The following is a 20,981-nucleotide window of genomic DNA, read 5'->3' as shown; positions in this document are numbered from 1 at the left end:
TTCCTTACTCCTTTGTCAAAACCCTTCTTGTTTTGATAACGAGTATTAAATCCCCTGTTAGCCTTCTGCTTCTGAGGGACAATAGTCCCAACACCTTCGCTGCATAATTTGAATTCTTTCATCCCTGGAACCATTCTTATAATACACTTGCGTGTTTGCTTCGATATATTCATTCTTTCTGAAGTGTAGCACCCAGAGCTGTAATCAGTACTCTGGTTTGAAGTCTGTTTATGTTTTATTCCTTTCAGCTCCATGTCTCCTTTCTCTCTCTCTCTTTCTCACCCCACCCCACCTCCCCTGGCTCCATTTCATGTCCCTTCATCTGCCTGGCAAAGCGGAACATGGCCCAACTATGTCCTGCACATAATGTACAAAACAAATCCAACACAGCCAATTACCAGCCCGTCAATATATTCACAAGTTCAAGTAGCACTTAGGGGAGTACCCTGCTTACTGCTGCACATTTCAGATTCTGCCAAGACCACTTAAAATCTGAAATTAAGAGTCTTAGCTGTAACTATGTATGACCATGAATCCATTGTTGATTATCGGAAAAACCCATCCACTTCTCTAATGTCCTTTTAGGGAAGGAAACTGCCATCCTCACCTGGCCTGGCTTACGTGTGAGTCCAGACCCACAGCAATGTGATTGACTCATAACTGCATTTTGGGTAATTAGGGATGGGTAATAAACGCTGCCTGGCCAACAACACCCTCATCCCATGAATGAATAAACAAAACAAATTCTGCTCCTGGACTCCTTACAATCTTTTGTCTAAACATGAACAAAAGAGCTGAATTCAGAGTTGAGGTGAGATTGTACTGTATGATAGAGGTACAGAAGTAGGCCATTCAGCCCATTGAGTCTGCTCTGCCATTTGATCCTGGCTGTGTTTCTCAACCCTGTTTTCCTGCCTTTGATCCCCTTACCAATCAAGAACCTATCCTATTGGTGCCTTAAAGGCACTGCATGACTACAAGGGAGTTTCTCAAATTGGAGACCTGTAACCAGTGGTGTTCCACAGGGATCTGTGCTGGGACCACTGTTGTTTGTGATATATGTAAATGATCTGGAGGAAGGTGTAGGTGGTCTGATCAGCAAGTTTGCTGATGACACTAAGATTGGTGGAGTAGCTGATAGTGAAGGGGACTGTCAGAAATTACAGCAGAATATAGATAGATTGGAGATGGGCAGATAAATGGCAGATGGAGTTCAATCCAGGCAAATGCGAGGTGATGCATTTTGAAAGGTCAAATTCAAGGGCGAACTATACAGTAAATGGAAAAGTCCTGGGGAAAATTGAACAGAGAGATCTGGGTGTTCAGGTCCATTGTTCCCTGAAGGTGACAACACAGGTCAATAGGGTGGTCAAGAAGGCTTATGGCATGCTTTCCTTCATTGGGTGGGGTATTGAGTACAAGGGTTGGCAGGTCATGTTGCAGTTGTATAGGACTTTGGTTCGGCCACATTTGGAGTACTGTGTGAACTTCTGGTCGCCACATTACCAAAAGGATGTGGATGCTTTGGAGAGGGTACAGAGGAGGTTCACCAGGATGTTGCCTGGTATGGAGGGTGCTAGCTATGAAGAGAGGTTGAGTAGATTAGGATTATTTTCATTAGAAAGATGGAGATTGAGGGGGGACCTGATTTGAGGTCTACAAAATCATGAGGGGTATAGACAGGGTGGATAGCAAAAAGCTTTTTCCCAGAGTGGGGGACTCAATTACTAGGGGTCATGAGTTGAAAGTGAGAGGAGGAAAGTTTAAGGGAGATATGCGTGGGAAGCTCTTTACACAGAGGGTGGTGGGTGCCTGGAACGTGTTGCCAGCGGAGGTGGTAGATGCAGACACGTTAGCATCTTTTTAAGATATATTTGGACAGGTACATGGACGGGCAGGGAGCAAATGGACACAGACCATTAGTAAATAGATGACAGGTTGGACAGAGGATCTTGATCGGCGCAGGCTTGGAGGGCCGAAGGACCTGTTCCTGTGCTGTAGGTTTCTTTGTTTCTTTGTTGAAGACTTCCTAGTCCTCTGGCTTCACATTAAACTACACCACATTTTATGCTTTTTCTTTTGATTTTATGCTGTCGCTAACTTCCCTTTTCTGGTCCACATCCTGACTACTGCTAGGAGGACTAAGGGGGGTCTTTTTTTTTAAACCCCCTTTACAGTTCCCCAACTCTCCCCACACAATCGGTAAACTGTCCAACTCCATATCACTTGGTATTGATTTAATTTAATTTCTCTCTAACAAGGCAACCCAGCCCCCCTGCCCATCTACTTGTCTCCCTATTTATTACATCTCTCCCTATTTATTTCAGAACCCCCTTCCCCTCCCCCATTTCAGAAGAGTCCAGGCCCAAAACGTCAGCTTTTGTGCTCCTGAGATGCTGCTTGGCCTGCTGTGTTCATCCAGCTCCACACTTTGTTGTCTTGGATTCTCCAGCATCTGCAGGTCCCTTATCTCAGAGAATTCTGCAAGCAGGAATTCTTCACCACCTGTCTCCCCACTGCATATCTATATCTACAAGGCACAAGCCAGAAGTGTAATGAAATACATTGTGCACACCTGGATCAATGCAGGTCCAGTAATATTCAGAAACGAAGCAGCCCCCTTGGTTGGCACCACATTCACAAATATCCACGCCCATGCCATTCTTTCATAGTGGTAAAACTGTGTACCATCTATAAGATGTAGTGCAGTAACTCACCAACATTCCTCTGACCATACCTTCTAACCCTATGCTGTCTAGTACCGAGCAGGATAAGGGCAGCACTTGCAAGTCCCCCTCAAGAGAACACACCATCCTGACTTGGAAATATATCTCAAGTTCCTCAGTGTCACCGGGTCAAAATTCTGGGACTCCCTTTCCAACAGTACTTTGAATGACCCTACATGCAAAGACTACAGCAGTTCAAGATGGTAGCTCACCATCAACACCTCAGGGGAATTTAGGGATGTACTTAATTGACCATCAATACCCATATCCTTGATTTTTTTTTATTAAATCAACCGATGCAGGTCGTCGGGAATAGAAGTGATGAATTTATGAAACAGAATTCAAGCAGTTCAAGGTTAATCATTTTGTAATTTACGAAAGCTGGTCACAGATGTGAAGCAGGGAAGGTGACAGGCAGTAATGTAAACGTAAATTGCTGGGGATGCTCAGCAGGTCTGGCAGCATCTGTGGAGAGAAAGCAGAGTTAATGTTTTGGGTTGAGTGACCCTTCCTCAGAACAGGCAGTGTTGTGCAAGTTGAAGTAAGCAGCCTCAATAGTGGATAATGAATGGTCTTTGATCGAAAATTTTGCTCTTCACCATAAAGAGTAGTGAAGAAATTGCTGGAACAGCTCAGCAGATCTGGCAGCATCTGTGGAGAGAAAGCAGAGTTAACATTTTTCAGCAATTTGTTTTTGTTTCTGATTTCCAACATCTGCAGTTTTTTGTTTTTTTACCAAATAGACTTTGCTTCTAGGTTGAACAGACTACTAAAGTTTCACAACATCTTGTTCAGATGCAGTGATTGTTGAAGGAACAAGGTTTATGGTGAAGAGCAAAATTATCACTTCTGCTTTAACACTTTAACACTGTTAGAAGAAATTTGGTGCAGGTTGTTTGACCCTGCAATTAGGGATGAGCAATAAATGCTGGTCTAGCGAGTGACACCCATATCCCATGAATGAATGAAAAGAAACTGTTTATCCAAATTCCTTTCCTACATGTACAAGCATACTCATTTATTTTTTTAAATACAACCTACGTACAGAGTGATGAGTTGTTTGAACAGTGCATTTTAAAAGAAATAGGCGGTAATGACAACATTGGAAGACTTGTTATCAAAATTCCTGAGTTCCTTCCTAATTTTAGTGCTTTCACCCTTCCTTTGGAGCTAAGTTCCACATTTCAGCTTCTAGTTTTATTTCTTCTTACTTTCTGCATTGGTTAGCAATAATACTGAAATTCATTTTCCTTTGACACAGCCCGCAGCCGAATATGGCAGGCTGCAGGAAGTGCCATTGAAGTCGCTGTGCCAGGATCTGTCTGTGCATGTATCACTGCTTTCACCAGATAGGGGTAAGGTGGGCATGGAGGCTGACTGAACAGAGTTTCTTCTACCAGCTGGTGTCTGTGGAACAGCCCTCCTTGGCTGCGATGCCAGCTGGCGCTCTGCAGCCACCATGCTGCTTGGCATCAAAGGAGGAGTGATCCATGAGGCATGGATCTGCAAGCTCCTGTCAGGGATTGCGCTGCACAAGCTGCAGCATTGTGGTGTGCTTGCACAGTAATTTCCTGATTTGTGGATAGGATACAGTCATAACATTTGTACATGCTTCCTTTTCCTTACAAATGGTCTTTACTTTCTCTTTATGTATGCATGTTCTGTGACTTGCCTAGAGTCAATGTTCATACGATTCACAGCTTTTGCCTCCTGTTATCCATGCCCCATTTTTTCCCAAAGGCAACTGAAAAAACAAACAAGTCTCCAACACGTTGTGGAGCTAGAGGAACTCGACAGATCAGACAGCTGTAGTTCTTGCTATCTACAAATCTCCAACACCACACCCATCATAAATTATTTCCAACTTTTCATCCCATTTGAGAAAAGGGGCTTTAAGTTTGTTATAAATCGGATTTTTCACCAAATCAAGTCCATCTGGCCTGTTGTTTTTCGAAAACTTATAAGTGTAGGGTTAAGACTCCTCCAGGGCAAGCAAAAAGTAAAAATAAGTTTGAGATGAAGCAAGTTATCATGATTTAAGTGTTTGGTAAAATAATATTTAAGGGTCATTAACTTGTAGGAGGAAGGAAAAGCTGTAAAAGTGAAAAGATTTGCAAGTTTTGAAGTCTTGAAAAGTTTGGCTGCTGTTCATGGATGCAATGTACCTTTAAAAAGCAAAAACATGCAAGATCGTTTTAAAGCTTATTGTTTTACAGCAAAGTTTTTATGGGAGATGACTGACCATAATGATTAGCTGTATTTAGGGAACAGTTATTGTGGTTAATGTGCATATCCTTATTTGATGAGTGGGCATGTAATGCATGGTTTTAATCATTTTTGGTGCAAAGTGAAATATTTTTAGATTTTCCTATGTTTGTTTTAAGGTGGGCACGATAATGAGGAAAGGTAATTTATTTTTGTGGCAATGTGTCTTAATACCTTTTATGGCATGAGGAAATATCTGTGACTGAGTGTTCTCTCATATGACCTCTAGCTGCAGGAGGGGAGATCGTCAGTGTTGAATTTATTAAAATCTTTCCTCATCAGTGCTTCTGCTTTTTTTTGGTGGGATGGGGGGTTCAGGAAATAAATTAGAGACAAAAAATCTCTGCTGCCAATACCACAGAATTTTGTACATTTAAAACACAGTTACCTCTGAAATTCCAACTGGTTACTTGGTTTGGCCAGAAGTGAGACTTTGTGAGAATTCTTCACCAGAGTGAGGGAACCCTGCCCCGAAAGCTTAGAACCCAGGACACGCGCAAGTTCTGTATGTTATTGTTACAACACTCCTCTACAATGGTTATGAGACATGGACCAGTGTTTCAGAACTGGGATAAGAAGGATGGGCAGTCATGGGGCAAAATTTGTGTAGCAAGCCTTGTCATGCTTTTCAGTTGGGCCAGAGTAATAGACCACCCGCAAGCCTTTCCCCCTGTAGTGACTGCACCAACTCATTGCCAGAGCAAGTCAGCCACTTCCATTCTTCTGCCTTTTGCCGTAGCCCTGCAAATTTCTTTTGCAGGTAATTCTTCAATTCTGTTTTGAAGTCCATGATAGAATATGTTTCTCCATATCCTCAAGCAGTGTTTTTCAGATCTGAACTGCTACTAGGTTAAAATAAAAGTTTCCAATCATATTGTTTCTAGTATTTTTTCCATTCACCTTAAATCCGTAAGATCATAGATGAGCGAACAGAATTAGGGCGTTCAACTCATGAGTCTGCTCCGGTGCCCCCTCGTTCTTTGCCCTTTGGGTAGTGGGAGCAGTTTCACACACTGCTTATCTCGACCTCCACGTGAATTTTTCCACATTCCTCATGGTAGTTGGGTACAGTAGTTGTTGGATTATAGCTATTTTGGCCCAGCCATGTCCCTCCTTTTTCACTGTAACACGTTGGGTTGGCCCCTACCAGGACTTTTCCACATGGGTGAAAAGGGCCTGTACCAGAAAGGGAACAAAATTTCCAAGCCATTTACCTCAGCCGCCTACTTAGTGGTTGCTCAGTAGTGCACTGGTGTTAAAATCTAGAGATCACAAGTATCAAAAGAAATATTTGATCCCTTAACTTTCATTTCTGGAATTGACTTGTGGCTCAAATTTCCCTCTGTGGCAACCCAGCCCCATCCATCCCTGATATTAGTCATGTGGTGACATGTTTTGGGAGGTCAAATGCATAGGAAAGTATACAGTTAATGGTAGAACTCTTGGGAGCATTGATATCCAATGGGATCTTGGGGTCCAATTACATATCTCCCTGAAAATGGCAACACAGGTGAATAAAGTGGTAAAGAAAACACACGGCATGCTTGTCTTCATCGTTTGGGGCATTGAGTATAAAAGTTGGCAAGTCACGTTGCAGCTGTATACAACTTTAGTTAGGCCACATTTGAAGTATTGTGTGTAGTTCTGGTTTCCACACTATAGGAAGGAAGTTGAGAATTTGAGGAGTTGAAAAGAGATTTACTGGCATTTTGCCTGGATTGGAGTGTTTTAGCAATAAAGTGAGGTTGGACAAAGTTGGATTGTTTTCACTCGAGTGTCGGAGGCTGAGGGACAACCTGATAGTCTCTCAATTTGAGAGACTGGGATAGGGTGGATAGTCACAGTCTCTTCCCCAGGGTGGAAGTGTGAAATACTAGGGCACATAGGTTTAAGTTGAGAGGGGGTACACTTGAAGTAGATGATCTAAGAAAATTTTTACACAGAAGGTGGTAGGTGCCTGGTATGTGCTGCCAGGGGAGGTGGTAGAAGCAGATTGAATAGCAAAGTTTAAGAGTTATTTAGACACACAAACAGGCAGGGGATAGAGGGATACGGACCATATGCAGGCAGGTGGGATTAGTTTAGTCTGGCATCCTGGCCGGTGCAGATGTGGTGGGCTGGGGCCTGTTCCTGTGCTATACTATTCTGCATCCTGTGTCTGAGAACCATCATGCAGCAAATGCTGGAAAGTGATGTGAGGGACCGCACCTTTCAGCTATGTGAGCTACAGGTTTTTGGGGCAGGGTTTGCTTTATCGAGAGCAATCATTTTACAGTCAAAGCACAGCTCAGTTGGACTTTCTTGGCTAGTTTTATTTAACTTGTTGGTGTTGGCAGGAAACATCTCTTGCATATACGTTGTTTGCTGAAAATAGAGCAAACAATCAAAGAGCGGTAAGACTTTGTGTTTAGAATCTCTGCTCCTGACCTGCTGCAACTTAGAGGTCACATATGAAGGTGATAGCCTCTGTAGGCCTATACATCATCACTGTGGCATGGGAAGGTTATGTTCCAGACTAATTCTCTTTTCTTCTGATTGTAGCACTCCACAGTGGAGCCTGCTACAGTGTTGTCAACTTTGTCTGGTTCAGCTTCAGATTACTTGCAGACTGATAAAACAACTTTGATGTTGTATTTGGCCCTGAAAAAACTGCCCAACACTATTTTAGACAGGTCAAGTGAGTAGGCAAGAGCAGAGCAAATAGAGTGTAATATGGATAGGTGTGAGGTTATCGTTTTGATAAGATGTGCAGAGTGTTCTATAAATGGCAATCTTGTTGGATTTGGCTTTTAAAGCACCATTCTAGTAAATTTGAGGACAGATAAAGACATGCAAAATGAATGAATAGCAGTTCCTGGCCCATTCTCATGGATGGGATAGTGAAGAGGAAGTAAAATCAGACATGAAAAAACAATTTTGTTTAAGATGGGCTTCTAATTATTTTTTCTAGCGTGCAATAATATTGCGTTTTAGAATATTACAATTAACAGAAATTGAGTCGCTGTATGATTATAATGGCAATATTTGAACGACTATACTCCTGAGACTCCACCTGATCCGAGTCGTGAGGAGAAGGTTCTGACAGTGCTATCCTGTTAATTTTAAACGTGATAACCCATTTCGGTTTGTGAACATCTTAAGCATCCGGGACCTGATATGAATTAAGAGCTCAAGACAGATGTTGATAGTTCAAAGTGTCATGTAATACTGACGTATGACCTTTTTGATTATGCATCACATTGTATTTTTGCATTGCTAGATGGCATACAATTGGTGAGAATTTCAAACATGGGGAAAGGAGAGACTGGTTGGAAGGATATTCTAAGAGCAGAAATGTACAGGAAAAGTAATTTGAAAAAAGATGTTATGTGGTTGCCCAGCATTTCTTGCCTGTCCCTAGTTGCCCTTGAGAAGGCGGTGGTGAGCTGCTTTCTTGAACTGCTGCAGTCCTCCTTGCGTGGGATGACCCGCAGTGCTATTAGGGATGGAATTCCGGGATTTTGACCCTGCAACAGTGAAGGAATGGCGTTATATTTCCAAGTCAGGATGGCGAATGACTTGGAGGGGAACTTGGAAATGGTGGTGTTCCCATACATCTGATGCCCTTACCCTTGTAGATGGAAGTGTTCGTGGGTTTGGAAGGTGCTGTCTGAGGATCTTCGAATTTCTGCAGTGCATCTTGTTGATAGCACACACTACTACCACTGACCATTGGTGGTGGAGGCAATGGATATGTGAGGATGTAGTGCCAATCAAGGGGGTTGCTTTGCCCTAGATGGTGTCAAGCTTCTTGAGTGTTGTTGGGACTTCACTGATCCAGGAAATCGGGACTATTCCAGCACACTCCTGACTTGTGCCTTGTAGATGATGGACAGGCTTCGAGGAGTCAGGAGGTGAGTTACTCGCCACAGTATTCCTAGCTTCTGGCTGTTCTTGTAGCCACTGTGTTAATGTGGTGAGTACAGCTGAGTTTCTGGTCAATGGTGGCCTCCAGGATATTGATATTGGGAGTTTCAGTGGTGGTAACACCACTGAATGTCAAGGGAGGTTGGTTAGATTATCTCTTGGTGATGGGCATCACCTGGCATTTGTGTGACACGAACATCACTTGCCACTTGTCAGTGCAAACCTGGATATTGTCCAGATCTTGTTGCATGTGAACATGGACTGTTTCATTTTCTGAGGAGTCTCGAATTGTGAAAACATCAGTGAATATCCGGTGATGTACCTAATGTTGGGGTGCTTCTTGAGAAGGGACTTTGATTCTCTCTTGATGACGACAAAGGGCAACATCTCAAGATCATGTGACTTGGAGGTGGTGACACTGGCATAGACCTGCCATACTTGACCTTCTAGGTGGCAGAGTTGACAAGATTGATTTGGGTACTGTCGGAATTAGAGTACCAAGCGGAAAAAAACTTAGTGCCCCTCTTTTGTGCAGACTAGCACTGGACTGAGTATTTTAAAGAGGGGGAGGTTTCCCACAGAACAGGAACTAGCTGCAACTCTGCAATTTTTTTAACAACCTTTCCTGTCTCGCAGTTGGCATAACCCCCACAGATTGCTGGCTGCCTAATTTTATGTAAATGACTAAAATAAAAGGAAAATACACCAGATGCTAGAGATCCAAAATAGCGCATTAGACTCATAACATGAACTTTGTTTCACTCTTGATGGATGCTGTCAGACCTACTGAGTTTTTCCAGTACTTTCTCTTTTTGTCAAAGAATTTGCCACTGGCCAGTTATTACAGCTTGCACTATTGTAATTTTTACTATAGTCAATAGGTATGGAGCTGGAAAAGCACAGTGAGCCAGACAGTAGCAGAGGAGCTGGTAAGTCAATGTTTTGGGCTGAAATTCTTTGTCAGGACTTTTCAGCCTGAAATGTTGACTTTCCTGCTCCTCGGATGCTTTCTGACCTGCTATGCTTTTCCAGCTCCACGTTTATTGACTCTAGCTTCCGGCATCGGCAGTTCTCATTGTCTCCTAATTTTTACTATGTATTGAAATGGTTTAAAAAAGATTGCACTTCTGCCATTGGTTAAACTTCCTAACCCATAATCAAGCATACTAAAGTTCAAAAACAAAATAATCTGGTTCCAAACCAATACGATTACCGATGGTTTGTAATAGTAAATGCACCAGAAATTTTTATAGTGTTGCTCACTATTTCTGGTTGTTGTACAACAGAGCATCAAAGACATTTCTGACTTGAGCATTTGCCTTTCCTTCAGCATCCCCATGTTTTATTGCACCACCCAGGCATCTAGAGGAAGCTGCAGCCGTTCGCAGGAGAATTCTTCTACATCCTGAGGGAGATCATTTTACTCTCATCAATGTCTACAACGCATTCAAACAGCGTAAGCATTGAAACAACAATATTATTTCAATTAAGTCCTTATTATTTTTCTCATTTTCACCTATTCCAAACCCTGCCAGAAAGATCATTCTACTATGCCAGCAGCTCGCATTGCTCCCTCATAGAATCATCAAATCCCCACAGTGTGGAAGCAGGCCAATCAACCCAACAAGTCCACACCGCCCCTTTGAAGATCATCCCATTCCAACCCATCCCACTACCATTTCTTTGTAACCCTGCGTTTCCCGTGGCTAACCCACCTAACTTACATAACACTGGACACTACGAGCAATTTAACATGGCCAGTCCACCTAGCCTGCTCATCTTTGGACTGTGGGAGGAAACTGGAGCACCCGGAGGAAACCCGCGCAGATTTGGGGAGAATGTGCGCTACTGGAGTAATCTGGTGTTTGTTAATTGATTGCAGGGCTTTGCCTCCACTGCTCCATCTCAAAGTTTATTCTACATGTTGATCATTCCTTGTGTGAACACTTTCCTGAAGATATTTCTAAAATTTCACTGGTTTGAGCTTGCATCTACAACTTCTACTTTCTCATTTTAATTTTGTCATATTTTGGATCAATGATGTCTTTTTGGCTCTTTTGTCTATGCCCAAATGTGTTTGTGAATGCAAATGCCACTTTGCATGTTGCACCAATTTTAGAAATTCTCATTGTGAAGTTTTAATCTGTCATAGGAGTGTTGTAGTTTGGACCAATTAAATGGCCTGAGAGCAAGTTGAGAGGAAAATCAATTTTTTTTTGAGTTCCATGTGTTCCTGCCCACAAGAGTTCAGTTGTTTAGGCAGACCAGTGTCTACTTGCACCGATGGCACATCTCCAAAGGTATCTGGCCTCAGCTCCACTCAAGATTTCCATTTTTGGTTGTCTATTTGTCAAACAAATCTATGAAACACACAGATCCTCCCATTTCAGTCTTTAGTCTTTTTGAATCTATTTTGAATCTTGTGGCAACCCAGTCAGAAGGACAGAATGCCGATTCTTATCAGAAGGGTGTTGACACATGGGGAACATTTTAATTACCATGTAAAGTCCAGCAAATATTCCCAAATGTGTAGGTGTTTTCCTTTGAAATGTAATTAAAGTATTGTAAAAGTTGAAATGTTCTATTTGGTTTTCTTTTTAGCAGTGTTATATGTTATCCAGATTTAACACAGTGCCATGAAATCTTCTGTCTGAAATGAAATTTATCCAATTATGGGTGACACTATCGCCCACTAATTAGCTCTACTGTCTCTCAGCACCAGGGACGCAGGTTTGATTCCAGCCTCAGGTGACTGTCTGTGTTGAGTTTGCTATTCGCCCTGTGTCTATGTGGATTTCTTCCAGGTGCTGCAGTTTCTTCCTACAGTCCAAAGATGTTCAGGTTGGCCGGATTTGCCAAGTTAAATTGCCCATTGTGACGAGGGATATGCAGGCTAAGTGGATTAGCCATGGCCAGTGCAGGGTTATGCCGATGGTGTGGAGGGTGTGTCTGGATGGGATGCTCTTTGAAAGGTGTGTGTGTACTCAATTGACTGCTTCCACACTCGGGATTCTATGATTCAATTCTTGCAGCAGTTGGCGGCCTCAATTCAGAATTAAGTTAAAGTCTCCCTGTCAAATTGAAAAAGTTAAAATGCTATATTCAGACACTAATTAGCTGCTCTTTTAAGATTTGATATAGACATACTTATGGGATAGTAAAGAGAGAGCATTGTTCTGTTTCTAATCTGTAGTTGGTTTTTGCTGATCCTTGAATGCCAAAATAGTAAGTGTACTATTTTTCAGAATTGTCATTATGCAAATTTACACATCAATGTAACCAACCTCTCTGCTATTAGTCTGCCTAGAAAATAGTCGTAAAAGTGAACAATATATAGCTTAATTAAAATTGCTTCATGCTTCCTTTTCTAGTACTTTACCTCCCTTAGCCAGATTAACTGATGTCTATTTTTGATGTGCAAATAAGCAAATGAATATTTGTTGCCTTAATTGTTAATTGTAAATTCGATCATTTCTTCTTCAACAAAAACACAAAAAAACAGAAGTCGGTGGAAAAGCTCAGTAGGTCTGGCAGCCTATGTGAAGAAAAAATCAGAGTTAACAACATTTTGGGTCCAGTGACCTTTCCTCAGAACAGCATCTGGAAGTCCAGACCTGAAGAAGGGTTATACCCAAAATGTTGACTGCTGCTTTCGTCCAGATGCTGCCTGGCTTTCTGTGTTGTTCCAGCCTCCTGTTTGTCTACGAGTGTTTGAGAAAGATTAGATTAGATTACTTACAGTCTGGAAACAGGCCCTTCGGCCCAACAGGTCCACACCGCCCTTTGAAGCATCCCACCCAGACCCATCCCCCTATAACCCACATACCCCTGAACACTATGGGCAATTTAGCATGGCCAATCCACCTAGCCTGCACATCTTTGGACTGTGGGAGGAAACCGGAGCACCTGGAGGAAACCCACGCAGACACGGGGAGAATGTGCAAACTCCACACAGACATTCACCCGAGGTGGGAATCAAACCCGGATCCCTGGCACTGTGAGGCTGCAATGCTAACCACTGAGCCACCATGCCGCCCAATGTGTTAACCTTTCAGGTGCAATGGAGAACTGTACGCCTGAAGTATTAATTACTGTTTCTTTCTCAAATGCTAATTAGTATGCTGCACATGTCCCTTTTTTTTAAACTTCTTGGACAAGAGAGCAGTGAATATTGCATTATCCCTATAAAATCTGCCTGTAGATAATGAAGATGAAACATGGTGTCTGAAGAATTATCTGAGTTACTCTGCTCTGAAGCTGGCTGACGTTGTCCGCTATGAATTGCTTGAACTGATGCAAAGGATTGAACTACCTATATCGCCATCGAACTTCGGACTGGAGGGAAATGTGCTTAACATAAAGAGAGCTCTGATCTCTGGCTACTTCCTTAAGGTGCGTGATCATGTTGTGCCATGACAACTCCTCCTCCAATTGTTAAAGATCTTTCATGGGCTTCAGCTATGTCGCATGCTAGTTCCTGTCAACCTTCTCTTGCAAAAAAAGCTCTGCCAGTGAACTGGTGCATCATTACCAGTAAAATGTTTGATGATTATGCTGTAGTGATGTTCCTCCACAAGGTATGTGCTACACCAAAGCCCCAATGTTTTCTGTAAACTTTAGCCCTTGGTTGCCCACAGCAATGGAAATTGTTAGCCTAAGACCCACTGCATAGTTGGAGGGCACATCTATCTGTGACAAATGCTACATTCTGATTAAGACCATTTAGACTGCAGCTGCTGACTTCTTCAGTGCAAACTAATGAAAAGGCTGCAAAAATCAATTATGGACCATGAAGGGTATTTTCAACTTTATTTTCAATATTGGAATATTCTCTCCATCCTTTAGTTCAGTATTCTACTGGTGCTGTTATAATTTGAATTGATTGACCTTTGGTACAATTTGAAAATCAAAAAATAGAGTGAAATCATTCAGAAAACTGGCCAGTATCAGCAAGCAAAATATATTTCTGACAGCCTGTTCCTGAGAATTATAACCTAAAGAGCTGCTTTCCCAATCTGAATTCAACTAATCGAAGCCAATAATGTACGGACCTCCACTGAACATGGTCTCGTTTGGGGGATGTGGGTGGCACCGTAGCAATGCTGGGGACTATCTCATTGCTGCCTTACCCACTCCCCCACCCGGTAACCATAATTCAGAATGGTGAGTAAGGTACCCCACCTTCTTTTTAGCCCTATTGCGGGCCTGAAGTGACCAATTATTGCCCATTTTAAGGCCCTTAATCCACCTCCATTGCTACAATGCACTGAGCATTAGAAGAACGGTAAGATTGAGAAGGTTTTATTTTATACCATAGAACATAGAACATTACAGCACAGTACAGGCCCTTCGGCCCTCGATGTGCCGACCTGTCATACCGATCTCAAGGTCCATATGCTTGTCCAATGATGACTTAAATGTACCTAAAGTTGGCAAATCTACTACCGTTGCAGGCAAAGCGTTCCATTCCCTTACTACTCTCCGAGTAAGGAAACTACCTCTGACATCTGTCCTATATCTTTCACCCCTCAATTTAAAGCTATGCCCCCTCACCCTCGGCGTCACCATCCTAGGAAAAGATGGTAAAAAGATAGAAAGGAAGGTAATTTCATCTTCTGGACAAACGTCCCGTGTGCCTCACTCCCCTCTCTGATTAACTGATTTAACTGACTACTTATGGTGATTTTGTTCTTTCCCCCTCTTCCCCCCCCCCCCCCACCCCCCAATTACCCCCTTTCCATCTGAAAAACCACACCCCACTTTTAGGTAGCAAGAGATGTGGATGGCTCTGGGAATTACCTGATGCTCAATCATAAGCACGTGGCTCACCTGCATCCTTTATCGTGTTACCTCACCAGGAAGCCTCGGCCCCGGCCACCTCCTTGGGTCCTGTATCAGGATTTTACCATTTTCCAAGACAACTGCATCAGCGTTGTCTCAGAGATTCATCCTGAAATGTGAGACTACTATTAAATCATCATACTGTTCAGCGTTTGAGAGTCTGTGGGAACTGAGGAGCGACAGTTACTGCAAGCATGTCATGCTTTCGTTGAGTTCATGTATCTGGAATAATTATTTTTATCAGTATCTGTCTTCTTTTTTCTTATGAGGAAGAAGGGAAGGCAGTCCAAAGATAACACTACACAAGCTGGGAGTATATTGCAGCGATTTGTCATCGTTAAAAGACTCGGTTGACACTCCAAAGTTGTGAAGATGGCTGATGTTCTTCCAGATTTAAATTCATTTTCCTGCTAGTGACTCACTTCAAATGATTACTTATTTTTTCATTTAAGCTGACTTGTAGAGTTTTCATGATAACCATCACTTCTCAGCAGTTCTAAGCAAAATGCTCATCAAGTGATCATGGCATTCCCATCTACTGTGCTGTTTTGACGAATGATTTAGTGTTATATTTAGTTTTGATTTCAAGTTTTTAATATTACTAGAAATGGGAAGAATCTATTAATTGATCTGTGGGACCTACATCTAGCATCACAGTCCAACCTTGGTACCAACTATCCCACTTCAGCCAACTCCAGAGAGTTTACCTTGAGCCTCACTCCTAAGTTCTTTCTCGTATGACACTGCAACACAGTTTTTGCTAGTGCAGTTAGGCTACATCATAGGGTTTTCCAGAGTTCGCTTGGGGTGTCACTTCCTAAAAAAAAAATTAGGGCATTGGTCAGGTGGGATCTTCCCTTTTCTGAATCTGTCTTAATGGCTATTTGCTTTAGCTGTAATCTTGAAGCTGCTTTATACCCTGCAGTTTGATGCCTGAGTGCGTTTTGTCATATCATCTTGAAATATAAATTGCCGGTTGCTGAACCCACTTCCTTCCAAAGTAATATTTGGTGAACAGTAGTTTCCAGATACAGACTATAACTTTGCTACTTTGTTTTAGTTTGGATTTATGGTCACTTAATCCTTCTGTGTGTTGAGCTGACAAAAAAAATTATATCCAGGTATAAATCTGAAGCAGGAGATGAGGGCCTGTGATATTGGAGCAATTTTCTTTGGAGCTAGATATATTAATGAAATACATAGTAATGGTGTAATGATAGTTTCTTAAACTGTCAGATTGAATTTTTTTAAATCTTCATGTTGCTGTGTTGGAGAAATGACATTTATATTTTACAACCAAATGGCCAGCTCCTTGACAAAGATGATGTGAGTGGGAACATTTTGATAGAAAGAACATCCTCCTTTGACACGTAGCTTAATTGGATAGAAGGATCAGAGATACACAAAACTTATTGTAACAGTGCAGGCTGATGCCATTCTTTTGAAAACAAACAAAAAAAGGGAATCAATTTCCAAAGGATCAGAATTGAAAAGCCATAATATTAAACATGTCACTAATCTTGGTTAACTCACATTTAGTGTCACGTCAATAGTTGCGATCTTGATTATATGAAGGATATGTGACAGTGAAGGAAGTGCAAACAGAAAATATTTATCAGGATGATAGCAGGACCAAGACCTGTATAGATGAAGAAGGGAGATAAAAGGCTCAGGTGGAGCATTAATGTATTTTTCACTTATAGAAGCAAATAATTTAGAACCAGTGAATTGCAAACTGTTTTTAATCAGGAAAGATGATACAGGCTGAAGCATGAGTTATCAGAGAGTAATTCAGATTGAAGCTGTAAATTCTAATATGAGACTATTAGATTTTGCTTTTTTTTTCTTTCCTCTAGGCTGATTGAGTTAGTACCACAATACTACCTTAGCAACCTACCAACCAGTGAGAGCCGTGACCTCCTTACGAAGCTCCGCGAGAAGGTGACCAGCACAGAAACAGAGTCAAACGAAGAGGCAGGCAACACCTTGAAGGAAGACGAAGAAACAGAAGAGATTGAAAATGAGGAGCTCTGCTTGCTTCAGTGAATGGAAAAGGAAGACAGTGGCACCTGGGGGCAAGTGATTGGTCATTGAATTTATTCGCCAATGACATGGGAACCTTATCCATCGTTTCAACAAAATCACTTTCTTCTCGAAACTAGACAGAGGAGAAAATGGGGAGAATTTTTTTTTCTGTGAATTATAATCTGGAATGCGCTGGCTGATGGTAGAAGCAGATTCAACAGTAACTTGCAAAATAAATTTAACCTCTGCTTGAAAAGGAAAAAATGTGGGGAATGAGCACAGCAATGAAACTACTTAAATCATTTTCGCAAGGAGCAAAGGCAATAGGCTGAATGCCTGTCTCCTCTGCTGTATAAAGTCATTGAGGTACTCTCAATAGCAGGGACTCCACTGACTTCTCTTTGTCCATTCTCCATCAAAATAGAAACTGATGGGTGATGCAGTGAGCTGGTATACAGTCCTTTCACCTTCCAGAACTCCATCACGTAGTAAAGGAACTACATCGAACGCATATTAGTGTGAGACTACTGCAATTTACAATAATATATTGGGATCACTTTGTGATAGCTGCTGTGGAGCTAATGAAATACTGTATGGATACAGGAGCAGGTACTATACTGATATAGCTACGGAGCTAAATATTTCAGGTAGTGTAGAGGTTACATTTCTCTGTCTCTCACAGTGCTGTATTCATTTTGCTTGAGCGTGAGATTCTAACAATGGGAAACTATTTCATTTGCCAAATTTAACGTCACACTGTGAGCGCAAAAAGATAAAATTGTTTAAAATGAGAATGGTAGCACAGGCCCAAAGGAGTTTTTTTTTAAAAAAAGACTTCAGATTTCTTCATTAATTCTTCTTAGAGTATCAGGTTATAATAGTTCAGGATACGGGAATTAAATGAATATTTGCATAGATGGTTGATGATGTGAAAAAGAATCAGGTTTAATTTTCTGAATAGTTTTTTGTTCAATGCTGTAATACTCTATTTCCCCTGTGTGTGTGTGAGTATTATCATGTGTCTGGATGTTTCAAAACTCAAATCAGAAAGACTGACCCTTGGCAGATTGTACAAGAGGCGTGTAAAATCTGGACAGAAGTGAAATGGCAATATAGTAATGTCTAGAGTGTAAAGCACTATTTGTCTTTTTAAAAGCTTAGGCAGTATATTGATTATATAGTTAGGACAATTATATTACATGACTGGAATATAACTTTTCCCATGCTGCTTTTATAAAAAATTAATGGCATTCTCAGCATCATTGTTGCACTTTTCAAACACTAAGCTTACTGAAATGCAGAACAAGCTGGGGCCAGGTGTGGTGCAAGTAAACACAAGTGTAGGTTGTACATCGTAACAAAGTTAAATGAATTGGCCATGCCAAATTTCCCATAGTGTCCAGGGTTTGCAGGTTAGATAGAGTGACTGCGTTCAGTTGCCCTTGTATCCAGGGTTTGCAGGTTAGGTGGAATGGCCAGAGGACGTTGCAGGGATGGGGTGGGTCTGGGTGGATGTTGGTCAGATATTGTTTGCTGTCCGATATCAAGTACTTCCTAGTAACAGATGGGCTTAACATTGCAGGTTTGATTTGATTTATTTATTGTTATGTATTTTGTTACAAAATACAGTTAAAAGTGTTGTACAGTGTCACCACTCACTGGCACCAACTTAAAACACAGAAAAATAAATCAAAACATAGAATAAAGGAACCATTTTTACTCAAGAAGGACATGAGCATGCTGCTGGATTGATTGCAAGTCATGCTCTCCTACAGAACTGTGCATTTTTCTGGAGGTGTATTCTGAGAATGTAACAAAGGTTGCAGTTTCCTGGCATCTTTCTGTTTCCTGGCATCTTTCTACTTGCTGAGTTTGTCTTTCACATTTTTTTGAAATTGATTAACTGCATCTTGGTATGGAGTGAAGTTTGATGTGGTAAGTGGCTGTTTATTGCAAAACTAAACTGGTACATTGATGTTTTTCTGTTTTTTTTTCATAACCTGAATCCTCAACTGAAATTTTAGAAACAAAACTGCGAATTCTGGAATCCAACCAGTTGTAGCTAACACGTTTTATGTGTTGCACATTTTTAGATTCATTCATGTAAATTGCAACTGTGATTTAGTTTTTTTACTTCCTCCTTTTGTGTGTTTGTCTGTGTAGGTTTGAACTCAGTTTATTTAGTTCTTATTGCAGCTGAATTAGGATTTTTAAATGAACCCAAAACGCTCATTACCTTTCGGTTTCAATTAGGCACTGCCATAACAAGCAGTAAGTTACTATTAGCAGATTGGGCGTGCGTTTGCAATCTGTCAGGACGTTGGCTATTGCCTCCAATATAGATATTGATAGCTTCTTGCATTGCACTCCAATTTAGGCTATCCAGGATCAACAGACAAACGGCTGATTTGCTGCAGTGTTGGAAGTCTGTTGACTGTAGAATTCATTGCTAGCAGCCGCAACGCCTTGAGAGAAAACTGAATCGAGAAAAATAAAAATAACTTTTTAAAAGTAGCATTTCAACTCTTAGTGGTAATGATGAGCTCAGTTGTTCTATCTTGGCAAGCTTAAATAAGTATGATTTTGCTTCAGGATTTTAATGGTGAGATTAACTAGTTTACCTCAAATACAGCATGGATATTAGCTTCTTAAAGTTGAGAAATCCTGGAATTCCCTCCCTCAGGACATTGGTGGCCTGCCTACAGCACATGGACTGCAGCAGTTCAAAATAACAGCTCATAACCAAGAATGAGCAATAAATGCTGGCCCAGACAGTGATGCCCCAAATTGCACAAATGCACTTAAAAAAGAATGCTACACAACATATATATAATTAGTACGATTTAGTACCTTTTGAAAATGGGCTCTGAACTTGTAGAATTAGTGTGTTCTAAATTGAATTTATAAGTATTGTTGTAACTTGTTTAGTTCTATGAATGTTTTCATAATCATTTCATCTCCTTGAAGGAGAAAAAGTCTACAATGAACTTACAGGCTGAATGGCTGCTTTAAAACTGGTGGAGTCAGTGGTGGAGCTTCAATGAAAAATCCCACTGTAATCCTCCAGGATCTACAAATCCAGCTTGCTGGAACGTCGTACTTTTGCCGAATTTAATGAAGTTGTGAGTTTGCATTGAGATTTAGCTTTGTATCAGGGCTGGTGGTTGTGACAAAACCAAAGCTCAGTGTTAAACTGGTAATTTGTAAACACAGGGACTAGAAGGGAGCTTCACATCGAGACAATGAAGTGTTGTCACATCCTGCAAAGTGCCAATTCAGGCAGTTTTTCTGATTATGAAAATTTATTGTTGAAAAAGTGACATGGGTCAGGGAAGCCTAGGGGTGCATTTCAAAGCTGAGTTTTACTTCACCATTTAAGTTAGAATGCACTTTTTTTAATCCTCTGGTTGGGGAAAACTTGCACATTTTTAGTCAAATCTTTAATTTCTTCTGCCTGCTGATGTAAATGTCATGATTTTCTTTACCAGGAATATTCTATATATAACACTGACAGCTCCAGCAATAAATGAATAGACAAATTTATATCGAGCCTTGTTGCTCTGTAATGTCAGATACTATGCTTCAGATGCTTCTAAGAATCTTTTCTCATAAACTAAAGTGGCTTTATATGTATGAATATTGTTTGTCAAACTTTTATTGGAGTTCTTGCCTTGCAGGAAAGTCATGATTTACAGGGAAATTGCAAAATAATTAGAGTGCGGCCAGAATCCTCCATACAACAACAACAGATTTGTTAGTATTTATTAGGATGGGTTTCAGTCAGTAAGGTCCATTTGTGTTTAAAACTAAGGCTGTTCAACAGCCAGAATGACCTGTAGATTGTGTAGAACTCCAGTTCCTAATCTAGTGAAATCTTTGTATATTATTTGTAAGGATAGTATAATCATTAGAGATAGTAGGAATTGCAGATGCTGGACAATCTGAATGACAAGGTGTAGAGCTGGATGAACACAGCAGGCCAAGCAGCATCAGAGGAGCAGGAAGGCTGATGTTTTGGGCCTGGACCCTTCCTCAGAATTAGTTTTCTGAAGACGGATCCAGACCCGAAACGTCAGCCTTCCTGCTCCTCTGATGCTGCTTGGCCTGCTGTGTTCATCCAGCTCTACACCTTCTTATCTTAGTATAATCATTAGTTTGTTTCTTTGTGCATAGTTTCAGATTTGGGGGCTTTATCCTTACCTTCATAATTTATTTTCT

The 20,981-nt window shown here is 41.2% G+C and overlaps 1 protein-coding gene across 4 annotated transcripts in view; it reads left to right on the top strand.

Annotated features, from left to right (window-relative positions):
* The window catches only part of LOC125454935 (putative pre-mRNA-splicing factor ATP-dependent RNA helicase DHX32), a 106,498-nt gene extending 85,742 nt beyond the window's left edge, over nt 1-20,756 (top strand). For 3 of the 4 annotated variants that reach the window (XM_059650423.1, XM_059650427.1, XM_059650421.1), the window contains 4 exons: nt 10,228-10,353; nt 13,099-13,289; nt 14,664-14,854; nt 16,595-20,756. In XM_059650423.1, the coding sequence (XP_059506406.1) occupies nt 10,228-10,353; nt 13,099-13,289; nt 14,664-14,854; nt 16,595-16,784 (698 nt within the window). In that variant the 3' untranslated portion in view covers nt 16,785-20,756. The remainder of the gene's footprint in view (nt 1-10,227; nt 10,354-13,098; nt 13,290-14,663; nt 14,855-16,594) is intronic. The other variant, XM_059650426.1, reaches the window with a different exon arrangement.
* The last annotated feature ends 225 nt before the right edge of the window (nt 20,757-20,981 follow it).

The sequence above is a fragment of the Stegostoma tigrinum genome, chromosome 1 (genome assembly GCF_030684315.1).
Source record: "Stegostoma tigrinum isolate sSteTig4 chromosome 1, sSteTig4.hap1, whole genome shotgun sequence".
Taxonomy (NCBI): domain Eukaryota; kingdom Metazoa; phylum Chordata; class Chondrichthyes; order Orectolobiformes; family Stegostomatidae; genus Stegostoma; species Stegostoma tigrinum.
This window is presented reverse-complemented; position numbering and strand designations above follow the sequence as displayed.